This window comes from Chrysochloris asiatica, unplaced genomic scaffold (assembly GCF_000296735.1).
Source record: "Chrysochloris asiatica unplaced genomic scaffold, ChrAsi1.0 scaffold00158, whole genome shotgun sequence".
Lineage (NCBI taxonomy): Eukaryota > Metazoa > Chordata > Mammalia > Afrosoricida > Chrysochloridae > Chrysochloris > Chrysochloris asiatica.
This window is the reverse complement of record NW_006408676.1, coordinates 6437140-6453431: the sequence shown is the minus strand read 5'-3', so window position 1 is coordinate 6453431 and position 16292 is coordinate 6437140. Positions and strand designations below refer to the sequence as shown.

At 41.3% G+C, this 16292-nt stretch overlaps 1 protein-coding gene across 1 annotated transcript in view; it reads right to left on the bottom strand.

Annotated features, from left to right (window-relative positions):
* LOC102813864 (beta-galactosidase-1-like protein 2-like) overlaps window positions 1-16292 on the bottom strand; it is a 110026-nt gene that overhangs the window by 37207 nt on the left and 56527 nt on the right. The window contains exons 13-19 of the mRNA XM_006871016.1: window positions 11640-11786; window positions 10958-11029; window positions 10428-10515; window positions 9744-9831; window positions 9251-9362; window positions 8276-8392; window positions 8106-8169 (exon numbers count right to left, since the gene is read on the bottom strand). Of these exons, the coding sequence (XP_006871078.1) occupies window positions 8106-8169; window positions 8276-8392; window positions 9251-9362; window positions 9744-9831; window positions 10428-10515; window positions 10958-11029; window positions 11640-11786 (688 nt within the window). The remainder of the gene's footprint in view (window positions 1-8105; window positions 8170-8275; window positions 8393-9250; window positions 9363-9743; window positions 9832-10427; window positions 10516-10957; window positions 11030-11639; window positions 11787-16292) is intronic.

The window sequence follows — 16292 nt, the reverse complement described above, 5'->3', positions numbered from 1 at the left end:
AATCCTGACGCCACGTTTTTCTTCATAGAACCCAGCTTCTCAGATTATTTGCTCAGCATACAGGTCGAATAAGTATGGTGAAAGAACACAACCTTGTCTCACACCTTTCCCAATTTTAAAACATTCAATGTTCCCATGCTCTGTTCGAACAACTGCTTCTTGGTCCAAGTACAGATTCCTCAGAAGTACAATTAAGTGTTCTGGAATACTCATGCTTCTCAATGTTGTCCATAGTTTGTCATGATCCACACAATCGAAGCCTTTGCATAGTCAATAAAGCATAGGTAAACATCTTTCTGATATTCTCTGCTTTCAGCCAAGGTCCACCAGACATCAGCAATGATATCTCTCGTTCCACGTCCTCTTCTGAATCCAGTCTGAACCTCTGGAAGTTCTCTGTCAATGTATGATTGTAGCCATTTCTGTATTGTCAATTCACAATAAAAACTTAAAAAAGAAAATACTGAGAGAGGGAAGAAGTTTGCTTTTGCTGCAATTTCAAAATAAATGACCACCTGATCATAGCCTTCAATAGATATATAATTAATGCTTGATATTCCCTACTGCTCCCCAAGATGTAACATTAGAAACTCCCAAGAAATGGTTAGGAAGTGGCAACTCACAGGTATGTTGATAGCTACATTTATATTAGAGTTTTGGCTTTTTTATTACACCAAGGAGAATTTTTTTTGACAAAGAATCCAAGACAGATAGCCAATGTTGAAATGCCTGAAACTCATACCCCACAAATATAAGAGATTTGGTCTCTGCTTATGTTTTGCTTTATATTGAACTTTCTGAACTTCTGTTTCTGTAAAAACTGTGTAGGAAATAATGTAGAAGGAAGAAGGAAAAGAAGAAAAGAAAAGAGCCCCTTTTAATGGTTTAGATTTTACAAGTTAACTTATTATTTTGGTCTTAAAATAGAAATATATCTAAAAGAAACCTGAGCATTAAGACACTCAAACATATCATAAGTGCTTATGTGGCTAAAATAAATGCTATTCAAAGAACTAGAGCTAGACTTATCATGCAGATTATTGAGAGAAGATGCATCCCTATTCCTCCCAGGATACCTGAGCTACATCCTAACCTCACTGCTGACATGCATTAGATGAAATTCTTGCTGAGTCGGTAACACAGAGAAAAGAAAAAGAAGCTGTGTTGTACAGTACTATGAATATAGGTCAATAAGACAGATGATATGGACTTCTGGTGCGGCACTATAGGATCAGCAATGGACTTTGAACCACAAGGTCAGCAGTTCAAACCCTCCCATTGCTCCTTGGAAACCCTATATAGGGTCACTATGAGTCAGAATCGACTCAATGGCACTTAACAACAACAAGAAGACAGATGATGGAGTTTTCTCAGTGCAGTGATGGTAAGGAAGCGGGGAATGAAGGCAGACTTTCTATAAGTATTTGTTGAGAACCTACAATATAACAAAAACCATGAAAAACCTAGTGAAGGAGGGATACAGTGGTGAACATGTACAGCTATGGTTCCTGATCTCATGGAGTTTGTTGTTGTTATTAGGTGATGTTGAGTCATTACAGATTCATAGTGACCTTATGCACAACAGAACAAAGCATTGCCCGGTCCTGAATCAAACTCACAATTGTTGCTATGCTTGAGCCCATTGCTGCTGCCACTGTGCCAACCCACTTTGTTGGGGGGTCTTCCTCTTTTTCGCTGGCCCTCCACTTTACCAAGCATGATGTCCTTCTCCAGGGACTGGTCCCTCCTAATAATATGTCCAAAATATAAGAGACTAAGTCTGGCCATCTTGGCTTTTAAGGATCATTCTGGCTGTACTTTGTTCAGCATAGATGTGTTTGCTCTTTTGGCAATCTATGGTACTTTTAATATTCTCTTCCAATACCATAACTCAAATGCATCAACTCTTCTGCAGTCTTCTTTATTCATTGTCCAATTTTTACATGCATATGAGGTTATTGGAAATACCATGGCTTGAGTCAGGCACACCTTATTCCTCAGACTAACATCTTTGCCCTCGAACACTTTAAAGAGGTCATGTAGTTTACAATCCAGTAAAAGCAGCATACACTAAGTAAACAATAATTAAAGACCATGGTAAGTCTTATGTAGCAAATAGAACAGTTGTTAAGCAATCCGCTGCTAGCAAAAAGGTTAGCTGTTTGAATCCACCAGCTGCTTCATGAGAGAAAGATATAGCAGTCTGCGTCTGTAAAGATTAGTCTTGGAAACAATTTGGGGTAACTCTACTCTGTCCTGTAGAACCACTATGAGTCAGAAATAACTTGATGGCAATGGATTTAGTTTTAGCTTGCTTTGTATGATGAAGTAATTATTGGGAGATAAAACAGATTAGTCAAATGAGCCATGAAGTAAAAGAAGGGCTAGATTTGTGAAGGCTTCCTGATTTTAAAACTTACTATATCTGGTTCTCAAAATACTAGAGGTAAAGCTGCCATTGTTGTTGTAGTTAAATGCCATGGAGTCAGTTCTGACTCATAGCAACCCTGTATAAGGTTTTTCAAGGAGTGGCTGGTGGACTTGAACTGCCAATCTTTTGGTTAGCTGTCATGTGCTTATCCTACTGTTACAGCAGTTTTCAATCTCAATATGTTACAGCAGCTTTAGATCCATCGTTGAAGAAACCGAGGCCACTCGGAGAGGTGAAGCAGAGTTTCAGATTTTGTTTAGTCAGCTGGCTCAGAGGAGCTAACTTCTCCAGATTCTGAGCCCCAAGTGTAGGTTTAATGCAGGCTTATATAGGGAGCTCTGGTAGCATAGTGGTTACAAATCGATCTGTAAACTGCAAGGTCAGCAGTTCAAAACTACCAGTTGTTCCGTGGGAGAAAGATGAGGTTTTTCTGCTCTTGTAAAGATTTACAGCCTCGGAAACCCTGTACAGGGACACTATGAGTGGGAAATGACTCCACGGCACATAACAACAACAACAATATAGGGATAGAAATGGGGAGGGGCTTGGTTTCGGACCTGTTTGAAGATGGAGGAGGTATCAAAAGATATTAATTTTTCAAAACTTTTTAAATTAAAAAAAATTTTTTTAAATGTTTAAGTTCTTTTGTTTAGGAACTCCCTTTTTCAGACCACTGAGAATGTACCTTTTATAGTGCTCCAGTCGTGGCAGGCCCATTTAGGTTTCAGTTTGTGTCAGCTAGAGGAATTGCCTTACTGGGGGCAAAGGTCCCATTTAGGTTTTTCTCCATGGATGCGTGCTGTTTCGTCCCATGCCTTATCTCAGACCAGCCTTTTTCATTGCTGGTCAGGAGCATTGTCAACAGAGCCTGAATATCTGCCCAATCAGGATGATTGGTAGCAAAAATAGTGGTTATTAAATTTGTTATTTTGATAGGGTCATCCTGGTGTGGCACTGTGGGTCAATGCTCTGGACCACCAAGTCTGTCAGAACCAAAAGGTCAGTGGTTCAAGCCCACCAGTCGCTCTCTGGAAACCCCACACAGGGTCACCATGAGTCAGAACCAACCCGGCGGGCACCCAACAACATCTCACTAGGAAGTATTTGAATTTTTCCTATTTAACAAATCCAACCAAAGGAGAGAAAGAAGCATGTGCCCAGTAATATCCTGCAGCTTGCCCTTCCATATTCAATTGTGTGGGCATCTGCAGAAGGGGGCATTGCCTTGCCTCTGTTCTGAGTAGCCCTCTACCAAAATGGGTCCCTTGAAGGGTATGGTATAGAGAAATCACTTCCAAACTGCTTTCCTCCGCGGCTGAATGTGGCCAAGCCGGTTCACTAGGTCAGGCTATATTTTTTCCTAATGGCAGCTGCTGGTGCACCAGGAGTTGTAACAAGACAATGCTGCAATCAAAAGCTATATTTCATGAAAAAATAACCATCCATCTCTTGGTATATTCACATACAGTCCTGCTTAGAACTCTGTTTTCACCTAACTCTCATCTGTATTCATTTTTCCTCTGCATGGCTTTTATATTAGCAGTATAAATGCATTGTAGTACATATATGCGATATAAATTACATACTCTTGGAATTCCAGGTTGTCTTCAGTTTCTTAAACATAAATACAGGACAAAAAATACTTTTACAAACAAATAGACAATCTGACACAGTGGTTGAATAATTCAAGCTGTAAAATGTTATCATAATTTAAGGATCCATTCAAAGGTTATTTTTCCATCATCTAGATCGTACATTGGTTAAGCTGTATTACAGTGAAACACCATTTCCTTTGATGTCATAGGAGGGTACCCATACAGAAACCAGTCAGACAGAATTACACCTTACAGTGCTTTTCTTTGGGATTGAAGCCTGTGCTCCCGTTTTTCAGATACACAGGTTAACCTTAACAGAAACAGAAGGGAAACTTTTAGGAAATTACTTCCTGCCTACCATGTCCCAATATGCACGACCAGAATAAATCAAGAGGATCTCAAAAGTGAAGGTGACAGTGAGTGCAGGAGACACAGGGCCAAAGACTCCCAAGAAAAGATTCTTGGCAACGCTGCTTGGAGTGTTCGGTTACCGTGCTCCTGGGCTCACCTGTCCAGGCAGCCAGCAGGCCTCCCACCTCCCACGGCAATACGTTCACAACAGACATTGCATCCAGACATTGCTGTTCCTCTTGCTAGGATTTTTAAACATCTCTTAGTTTTGGAGCGTTTCGAACCAGGAGTCCACGCCATGCTAGTAGTGAGGACCGTCTCCCTAAACCATATGAGGTTCTCCACCAGCCCGGGGCCAGACACTCTCACTGTCACCACACATTCCTGCACACAAGACCTCCCTTTTTAAAATTCATTAACATACATTCTAAGACTGTTGGCTCACTATGAGATTTCCTATAGCACCTAAGGGTATGTAGTGCCCTTGATCGGGTCGTGAGAGACAAGGGAGGGATTCACTCAGTTGTCCGCCTGGCCTCAACCCTCTCAGGAACTCAGACGCGTCTGACGTCATCGTCATGGAACAGCAGATTAGGGCCCTCTCAGATTCTGTAGCCGGAGCCGTGAAACCACACAGACCAGGCTTCCCAAACCATGCTTTGGCTACAGTCATACTCACACTCAACCAATCACACAGAGTTTATGGCTGTTCCATCCCCTTTAGGGGAAATCCCTGACTGAGGCCTCTAGGTGAAACCTTGGAAAGTGATCAAGTTTCCCTTCTGTCCACAGGGACAGGCCTGAGGGGGTTTAACCCGAGCCCCAAGGCCTTACCTGTTCCAGAAGTCCTGGCCAGTTCTCTGGTTCAACCTCTCCTTTTGAGTCCGGTCAGGAGAGATAGGTGCTGTGGCTGGCTGCCCCAACTCAGAGGAGGAGGATTTGTCAAATGAGGCGGTAGCACGCCATCTTGTCCACCAAGGGGAGCTCGCCCTCAGCTACTCCCTAACTGCGAGCCGATGGCTCAAGGGGCGGTTTCCAGGTGAGGGAACCAAATGTTACAGTAATTCTCGATCGGAATATGTTACAGCAGTTTTAGACCTGAGAGTGTTATAACAGCTTTAGATCCATCGCCGAAGAAACCAAGGCCACTCGGAGAGGTGAAGCAGAGTTTCAGATTTTATTAAACCGGTTGGCTCAGAGGATCTAACTACTCCAGATTCAGAGCACCAAGTGTAAATTTAATACAGGCTTATACAGGGATAGAAAAGGGGAGGAGCTAGGTTTTGGATCTGTTTGAGGACAGGGAGGAAATGAGAAGATTGGTCCCACTGAGTAACCTGATTAACATTCCAGCTTGTCTCCCAGGGGAGAAGGCAGTGAATGTTTTTACCTTTTCCTGTTCACTACAATGCCACCACGCCACAGCTGCCATTGTACCATTGTTTAGTGCTGCTGACTCAGCTCCATCTCACAGATACCCTGTACAGGATTTCCGAGGAGTGGCTGAGTTTGAACTACTGACCTTAACAGTTTAAACTGACCTTGTGGTTTAGTGTTTATCCTTCAGCGTTATACCAGTACACCAATTAAATTGTTGTTGTTGTTAAGTGCCATTGAGTAAGTTCCAACTCATAGTGACCCTGTATAGAGTTTCCAAGGAGAATCTGGTACACTTAAACCACCAACCTTGTGGTTAGCAGTCCAGTGATTATCCTACAGTGCCACAGCCTAGAAATTCCATTCCTAGGCGTATGCTTTATCAATCTATAATGAAGGTGGTGGCTGTGTATTATCAAGTTAAAAGGAATGTGTACCAGGGATTGAATATTAATGCTCATAGCAACATTATTTCTTATTAGATCAGGAAAAAAAAATCTATCCATTAATGAATGGATAAATAAAATGTTCATGCAATGTAATATCATTTGGCCATAAAAAGTAATGAAGTATAAGGGGATTCAAAAGGCCATTGAAAACTTCTATTATCTTTTAGTTTTGAAGGAACTAATAAGAGGTCTAAAGTGATGGACTATGATGGACATGATGATGACAAGGGAAGAAAATGCAGTCACAGGGTACAGAATGTTGGGCAGTAAATGTAACAAGTAAAACAAGGCTTTTTTAGGTATATGAAGAATGGCACTATAATAGGAGTAGATTCTAACTGGAAGGATAAGCTGCAGTTACTTGGCAATGAATATGCAAATATAATGATACTTCACAAATGGAGCCATTCTGGGTGATAAAAGCCAGGAAGTGTCTTAGTCATGGAAAGCTCAAGTAAGGCAAAGGTGCTGGCCACTGATGTTGTGGATGCCAAAGACATATGATACGAAAAGTGTCTTTAATGATGGTGGAAAGACTTACGTGAACATAGGAAAACTAATGAGTGGACATCACTGATCATAAAGTAAAGTTATCGTGTTGGCGAGGGGTGTTAAAATGGTAAGAAATAAAATGAGTTACATTAATAAATCCAGCTAAAACTAATAAATTGATCCAAACTTATAAAGCAGCGAATTTATCGGGAGGAAAGATAGCAGAATTATTATTGAGACTAGAGTTTTACCATATGGAGCAGAAAATACAGCAGCAACTGAACAATTCTCTGGTTAGTTTAGCAACAAAGCCCCTGTCACAATACAACCACAATGAGAAAAAACAGATGATGTAAAATACACCATAATTAGAGACAGAAAGCAAGTAATCTAGTTGGCTTCCCTTAGCCTCTTAGGGGAAAGTACCAGAAGGAGTTCAAAAAAGAGTTGTATAGCAAAGGTCAGATTATGTGGAAATGAATTTGATTTATGCATTGAAGAAGTCAATGAAACCTGCAAACTCTCCCTGAGTAGAAGACAGGCTCAGCCCTGCCATTGCTCTTATGAACCTGTGTATACAAAATGAGTAAATGCTTCCTTGTTTCACACCATCTCAGCCTGTTCTTCTACCGCCATTGCAGGGCTTGACATGAGTATGAAAAGAGTATTTTATATGAAAAGGAAAACACTTCTTTCTACACAGAAAACATGGTATGTATGAATTACATTGTATTTTATTTCTTATAAAAATCATGTTTGCTTTGGTTTATATTTGTGGAGGTAAGCATTCTGAGCTTCTCACTTGATCAACATTTTATTTGATGATCAAATAGCTTTTACTGTAGCAATATGACAAACATTGCACATTATAAACATCAGAAAGAGATTGGGTAATTTTAGCCAAAAGAAGAATGTCCTGGCAGGTTAGGAGGTGATGACCAACTGTAAGCAGGCCTTCAGATGAGCAGAAGGACAGTTTCAGCAGCGATGGTGTTGAGACTGAAAGGCAGGTTACTCTAGGCGCAAGGCTGACATGATTCAGTTCAATTGATTTTCTACATTCTGGAATTCTACTCAAGATTCAATATCCTGAAAAAAAAACACCAATAGGCCCCTTGTGAGTCACATGCCCACTCCTGGGATGGAGGGGCAGATTCCAGCAGGAAAGAATCGACAAAACTTGCAAAAGATTCAAAAAGACTGTCCCAGATGCTGTAAATTACCCTTTATAATGCCATACTTACAGTTCTGGTGTGGCACTGCAAGTTAATGCACTGGACTACAAGGTCAGTTTGGGCCACAAAGTCAGAGGTTCAAACCCACCAGTCGATTATTGGAAACCTTATACAGCGTCGCTATGGGTGGGAACCAATTCAACAGCACTTAACAACAACAACAACAGTGCCATACCTAGTTGAGATATGTCTGTGAACTTGATGTTAGGGCCAGCTTTTGATTCCTCAAACACGATGATCTAACAGGAGGAAATGGGAATGCAATAAGGTTTATGTTTTGCCTTTGAAAGTAAAGCTGTATCCAAAAGAAGTGGAATGGGAGGCTACAGAAGGTGGTCATTTCACCTCGTTTTTTCCTGGATGAAGCCAAGGTCCAGGAAGATAAAAAGTTTCCTGGGGACCTAACTTCCAGTAGCGTCCTAGGTTTTGTCCATTGATGAAAATTACTCCTTTTGTCCAGCCCTGGAAAAAATTGGAATGGAAGATTGAGAATCTGAATTCTACAGGAAATGACATTAAAGGTGACACACACATACATCACACACCACAGACACACCAAATTATAGGTGGTGCTGTGGATTAATGTGCCCAACTGCAAAGCCGTTTGAACTGCAAGGTCAGTGGTTCAAGCTCACCAGCTGCTCCTCAGAAACCCTATACAGGGTCGCTATGGGTCGGAACCAACTCGATGGCACTTCACAACAACAACAACAGGCAAGATTCATCAGGGCTCACACACTCTTATAACAGCAAAGGTCCTAGATTGGAAAGTTATACTTGCTGCCCCCAGTCTGGGGCTGGCTCAGCCACTGACCTCAGGAAAGAGAGCACTGACTTCTCACTCATCTCCCTACATCTGTCACAAACCAGAGGAAGAATTTTCCCTTTACCATCCCAGCTTCATCAAAGCATATTAATCCCCCAAAATAGCTAGAGTTGAAAAATTCCAGGTGTGTCTTGCAATCTCAAAGACAACATCGACACCACAGGCTAGCTATTCAATTCAGTAAGGAATTAAGGGCCTCAACTCTTTGAAGTATGCCTGGTGGATCACTTCCAATAAAGTCTCTGTGCAGTTGCTCTACCACTATCCCCACTAGAAAGCCAACCCATGTCTCTCTCACTTGATGAGTTCCCCCCTCCCCCACCCTGATTATAACCCTAGGAAGGGACAGCCACCCAGATGGCTGTGGGTTAACTGAGGTCCTTGAGAGATGCTCTGACATAAGTTGGGACTCATTTACCATGAAGTTTTTTCTTAAAGGTTCTTTTGGGATGGGAGCTTGAAGGGGTCTCAAGCAGGAAAGAAGTTTCACTAACCTCCAGTTTTATGAAGGTGTCTCTGGGAGTGTGACCGATTCTCAGGAAACCAAGGAAGAAGGCAGGGCCCAAAGCTTGAGTTGGGACTGGTTTCCATATGTTAGGAATTTCCCTGAGAGAAAAGTCAAGCAGCAAGTAGACAGGTAGTTCCTTTCTTTATAATACATATTGTGACCTTTAGGGGAAGTCTCCCCCTGTCAGAACCCAGTGGTCTCTCTAAAGCACAGGCATATACTTTTAGGGTACATGATGGGTAAATAACATGTGAGACAGGCAGTGGAATGAATGATGTTAGTTACCACTTTGCCTTAGACAAGTATGAAACTTGGAGTTATTTCTTTAATGTCTGGGTGTTAGTCATTCTTTGGGGAGCAGAGTTTAGTCATTCATATCTACAAGCCAAGTGTAGGGCTGACGATCTCTGAGGTCCTCCCATCCCTAAATGTGATACCCCTCTTTGAGTACCACATTGGGCCAATCATTGGGCACCCACCTTTGTATGAATTTAGGCTTCATCTCCAGGCTGAAGATCTTAAATCCTCTTAGTGGGGAATTATTAAGATAGATGTTCCCAGTTAAACCTGATGGAGAGGAAGAATAAAGGTGAGCGGATTATGAGATGTACAATGGTTGGGGCCAGGGCTCCCCTGGAGTAGGATGCACTACTGGCCTCACCTGCATGTCAGATTTCTACAGACTCTTAAACAATGATTTTTCTGAGTGCACACCTCTTAAGGTGGTGTCTACACCTCCCACATAAGCACATGGGAGATACTATACTTTCTTCCAGATCTAGGCAGCACAGGGACACAGGTTGGCCAGGCACTTGGGACAGGAAAAGAATCGTGTGGCTATAGGCTCAGAAAGCACTGGGAACAGAGGAAGGACAGCAGGCCTGGGGCTCCAAAGAAGCAAGTATCAAGCATCATAGAAAAGGGGACTCCAGATTTTTCCTTCTTCAACTTTCTCCTGGTGCAACAACTGCAAAGCCCTGAGTTACATTCAAGGACACACTTGAGAGAGCCCCAGCATCCTTTCCCAGTAAAGTAAGGCAATATCATAGTTTCTACACGTAGATGTTCACTGGCTCTCCTCCAACCAAATAACTGTCCATACAGTCCTCAGTCAAGGGCAAGAGCAGCAGAAATTTGGTACCTCTGGATCTTAGGGAGCCCACCTTTTCTTTCTTTATTGATATTCTGCCCATTGGTGATCCGGCCTTGATTCTCCACCAGGATACTTAGAGTCCAGTAGTTCCTATAGCTCTGCCCAACACAGACCAGTCAGAGTTTGCACCCCTTGGCACCATTCTACAGATTGACCAGATCCCCCTTAAAACTAAGATGAAGACAGAGTATGAGCCTGCAACCTGCAGCCTTCAACTTGTGGTCAAGGGAAACCTGTGCTTCATCTGCTCACCCCCCTCTCCTGGGCCAATCCTCTCAAGAAAAGTCACTGAGCATTTTACCAGCCATTCTACTGGGGCTGGTAATCAACCCAGAGTTTCATGAACAGCAAATATCTAGGGAAAGAGATCTTCTCGCCTAGATGACAGACACTGCACCTCAGAAATCCACCTAGTTCCCCTAGTCCCTATTGAGCCTCTCTGCAAGGAGAAATTGAAAAGGGTCAGCCATGTCTACAATTGAACCCATTGTCCAGGTAACCATGAAAGCTAATTAGTCCATTAGCAAAGAGATTGCGTACGATTTGTGAAGGAATGGTCAGTTGATTAATGGAATGATCTAGGACTCCTATGTACTTTTCATTCAAAAACACCTGTCAAAGAGAAGGAAAGTACTATTAGGTCCTCATAATAAAAGGGGAAAGAGGGTGCCTTAAAAAGCAAATGAAGGGGCAAGTCTAAGGAAATTGTTAGGTCTTTGTCTCCCTTGAGTTCCCAACACAGAGTAGATTTAAAGCAGCATGGTGCTAAGATGCAAGAGGTCAAGTTAGAGAAGAGTGTTCCGCAGCACATCAGGGCCCTGGCTCCAGTGACAAAGTGGGAGTGAGGAAACAGGAAGGTCCTGAAAGAATAGTAGTGTCGCTGATAATGTGCCTTGGAGATTTCCTCATTTGTAACAAATAGTTCAGTGAGTGCTGTCAGAATTAGATGAGCAGAGTCAGCTATAATGTGCTTTGTAAATACAAAGGCTTAAATTTTTTCTAAGACTCCTTAAAACATCAACAGTTTCCATAAGGACACTCACCCATGGGGGTTTCCACACCTTAGACACACATAGTAGCAGTGGCATACATGTCAAGTACTTCGCTAAAGAAACAGGGATAACATTTTGAAAGTATAAAGGAGATTTAACTGTCATTGAGACATTCACTTCAGTAACAGAGTTGGGTTATTTGAGAAGTATCACTGAAACCAGCTCCCTACCTGAGCCCGATCTTGAACACTATCCCTTGATGTGAGGATTCCTCCAGTGGAGATGGGAATCTCATAAAGTATGTACCCTACAGACTGTCCACTACCGTGGTTCACAGGCATCTCTTCCATGCAGATTGGCTTGACAGACTGGGTTGGCTGTGGTAGAGACAAGGGAAAATCTGGGTTGAAGGTTCAGGTTGGAGAGTAAAAAATCAGAAAATCTCACCCAAAGACCACTTCACTACAGGAATGGCTCCAAGAGACTTGGAGAAAAACGTATTAAAACCACTGCATAATAGGGATCATGCTTAACTGAATTAAATAAATTGCTTTTTGTTTTCTCTTTACATGTGCTAGCCAGGGAGCGAATCTTATTTTTTAGATGGAAAAGCTGAAGTCAAGGAAAGTGAATGACTTTTGCAACCCACTCTTCAATTCATGGTGGAGCCTACACTAGACTCCTGATCTCAGGAATCCCAGTCCACCTCTGCCAAATTCTATCCTTGGTAGTCTCTTCTTTTCCCTTTTTATACTACTGGGGAATCTTCTGCTGAGATATCTGCTGATCTTGCACTAACGTAAAGCACTCCTATATGTTCATCTTCATGCCTACTGGGTGTCTCCATCTAGAAGGCAACAACAGATCTATCAAACTCTACATAACCCAAATTATACTGACCAAAGCACTTGCAAGCCCCTGTTCTTCCTTTCAGAAAGGCAGCAAATCCATTCAGCCAAAAAGATAAAAAGCAGCAAATCCATTCAGCCAAAAAGATAAAACAGACAATGTCTTGACCTTGTCTTCAACATTACACATCAACAAGTCATCACCTTCTGAAGACTCTTAGTAAATGTTATACCAATTCTCTCTTTTTATTATGACAGCAGAAGTCTGATACTTTCAATTCTCTGGAACAGTCACATTCTAACCCACTCCCACAAGGCTACTGAAGAACACCTTGAAATGCACTGCTAGTCATTAAACTTATGTTCCTGCTTTAACTGGTTCCCCATAACTTTCAGATAAATGCTCAAAGTTGTCAGCACAAAAACATGGCCTTTTAGAAATCCATGTAAAAACATGATCTCAGGTCTGCAGCAAAAAAAAATGTATGGCAACATAGCCTGAAACAGCTTAGGTGACCAAAAGATAAAGATGATATAAAAAACTTGTAGAGTCATACAGAAAGGACAGAAGCACTAACTAGAAAGGGTGCCCACTGGTCACAGATGGCTAATATGAGCATTAAAAAAAAAAAAAACTACAATGAGACTGAAGCATACTAAGTGTGTGTTTATGGCCATATCAAAAGTAACAGCAGGCAAACCACTCTCTGGCTACTTTTGGAGGACTACTATGAATAAATTCATAGGTCTGATGGAATATAATACTTGAATTTTTGCTTGACTTTTCTGTATAAACTGTACTTCAAGATAACAAAACAACTGATGAAGGAAGTATCTTCTATGTGGACAAATTCAAGTGAATAAATGCAGAAGGAATGATACTAATTAGAATGATACAATTTAGAAAGCCCTATACAGGGTCACTATGAGTCGGAACTGACTCAATGGCACTTAGCAACAACAACATAGATTTTCCGTACTGTAATGGCTTAAATGTTGCTATGATACTGAAAGCTATGCCATGGGTATTTTAAATACCAACAGGGTCAGCCATGGTGGACAGGTTTCAACTGAGCTACCAGACAAAGACAAACTAGGAAGAAGGTGAGATGGACTACTTCCGAATATTTAGACCCTGAAACATTATGAATAACAGTGGAACACTGTCAGCACCAGAATATTGAATATTGAAGCATGATGAAGAGCAGTAGAATATTATCAGATATGGTACTGGAAAATGAGGCCATCAGGTTGGAAGGTATTCAAATGTGACTAGGGAAGAGCTGATTCCTAAAAGCAGAGTTGGCCGTGATGATGCCAATGGAGTAAAAAGCCTTTGGAACTTTCACTTGCTGATGGAGCACAACTCAAATTGAAGAGAAATAGCTGTAAATATCCGCTAATAATCAGAACATGGAATGTACGAAGTATGAATCTAGGATAAGTTGGAAATTTTCAAAAATGAAATGGAATGCATAAACATTGATATCTTAGGCATTAGTGAGCTGAAATGGACTGGTATTGGTCATTTTGAATCTGACAATCACATGATTTACTACACTGGGAATGACAAATTGAAAAGGAATGGTGTTGTATTCATCATCAAAAAGAACATATCAAGATCTGTCTTGAAGTACAACACTGTCTGTGATAGGTTAATATCCACACACATACAAGAAAGACCAGTTAATACAACTATAATTCAAATTGATGCACCAACCACTAAAGCCAGTGAAGGTGAAATTGAAGACTTCTACCAACTTCTTCACTCTGAAATTGATCAAGCAAGCAATCAAGATGTATTGATTATTACTGGCAATTGGAATGCAAAGGTTGGAAACAAAGAGGAAAGATCAATAACTAGAAAATATAGCCTTGGTGATAGAATTGATGCTGAAGGTTGCATGATAGAATTTTGCAAGATCCATAACTTATTCATCGCAAATACCTTTTTAAAATAACATAAAAGATGACTATACACATGGACCTCACCAGATAGAATATACAGAAATCAAATTGACTACATCTATGAAAAGACACAGTGGAAAAGCTCCATATCATAGCCAAAGCAAGGCCAAAGGCAGACTGTGGAACAGATCATCAATTGCTCATATGCAAGTTCAGGCTGAAGTTGAAGAAAATTAAAACAAGCCCACAAGAACCAAAATATGACCTTGAACATATCCTACCTTAATTAGAGATCATCTCAAGAACAGTTTTGATGTATTAGACATTAAAGACCAATGAGCAGAAGAGTTGTGGGATGGCATCAAGAGCATCATACAGGAAGAAAGCAAAAGGTCATTGAGAAGACGAGTGAAAAAAAACACCAAAGTGTATGTTAGAAAAGACTGTGAAACTAGCTCTCTAGCATAGAGATGCTAAAGTAAATAAAGAGGTAAAAGAGCTGAGTGGGAAATTTAAAAGGCAGCTCAAGAAGACAAAGTCAAATATTATAAAGAAATGTGCAAAGACCTAGAGTTAGAAAACCAAAAGGAAAGAACACACTCAGCATTCCTCAAAGTGAAAGAACTGAATGAAAATTCAAACTTTGATTCGTAATATTGAAGGATTCTATGGGCAAAATAGGAGTCCTGATGTGGCACTGTGGGTTAATGCACTGGACTGCAAAGCTGTTTGAACTTCAAGGCCGACGATTCAACCTCACCATCTGCTCCTTGGAAACCCTATACAGGGTCGCTATGGCACTTAACAACAACAATGGGCAAAATATTGAATGATGCAGAAGGCATGAAAACAAGATGGAAGGAATATACAGAGTCATGGTACCAAACAGAAATGGTTGATGTTCAACCATTTCAAGAGGCAGTATATGAGTAAGAGCCAATGAAACTGAAGGACAACGTCCACGGTGCATTGAAGGCACTGGTAAACAACAAGGCACCAGGAATTGATGGAAATTGAAATTGAAATCTTTCAACAAATTGATGAAGCACTGGAGGCACTCATTTATCTATGCCAAAAATTTGGAAGAAAACTATCTGGCCAACTGACTGGAAGAGATCCATATTTTTGCCCATTCCAAAGACAGATGACCCAATATAATGAAGAAATCATCAGATAATATAATTAATATCCCATGCAAGCAATATTATGCTAAAGATAATTCAAAAGTAGCTGCAACCATACATTGACAGAGAACTTCCAGAGGTACAAGCCGGATTCAGAAGAGGACATGGAATGAGGTATATCATTGCTGATTCAGATGGATCTTCGCTGAAAGCAAAGAATACCAGAAAGGTGCTTATCTATACTTTATTGACTATGCAAAGGCTTTTGATTGTGTGGATCATGACAAACTGTGGACAACATTGAGGAACGTGTATTCCAGAACACTTAATTGTTCCCATAAGGAACCTGTACGTAGACCAAGAGGCAGTTGTTCGAATAGAACAAGGGGACACTGAATGGTTTAAAATTAGGAAAGGTGTGCACCAGGGTTGTATTCTTTCACCAGAGATTGCCATATGTGGCAGCACCTCCCATAACTAAATTGACAGATGGAAGAGTCAAGAACAGAACAAAACTATAAGAACAAACTCAGAGAATCTGGGAGGTTAGTCTATAATTAAAACAATTACAGTATTAAAGAAAAGAAGATAAACACGTAGGAACAGAGATCCAGATGGTGAGAAGGTCAGGTAGATTACAGGATAAAATAGATTGCACTAAATGGAGGGAAAAGTTAATGGAAGTTGCTGGGACTGCGGGTTGTATGGCTTGCTGGTTGAAGTTCTCTCCTTAGGCGAACAGTCTCAATGACCATTTGTCAATTCTTCCTTCAAGGCCGGTACCGATTTGGACACCGGTGCTGGAATGAACATCCTGGGGCTCCAGGCGGAGGATGGCAGCAACCTCAGCAGCAGCCCGCAGTTGGTAACAGGCGCGGATGGAATGCCACTAGTGAGAGAAACTCCAGTGTGATCCAGCCATCCAGGTTCTCCAGATCTGCTCCATGTGGGGGCAGCAGAGACCAAGGGAAGCAATCAGTATGTTCTTTCCAGGGTGGAGCAA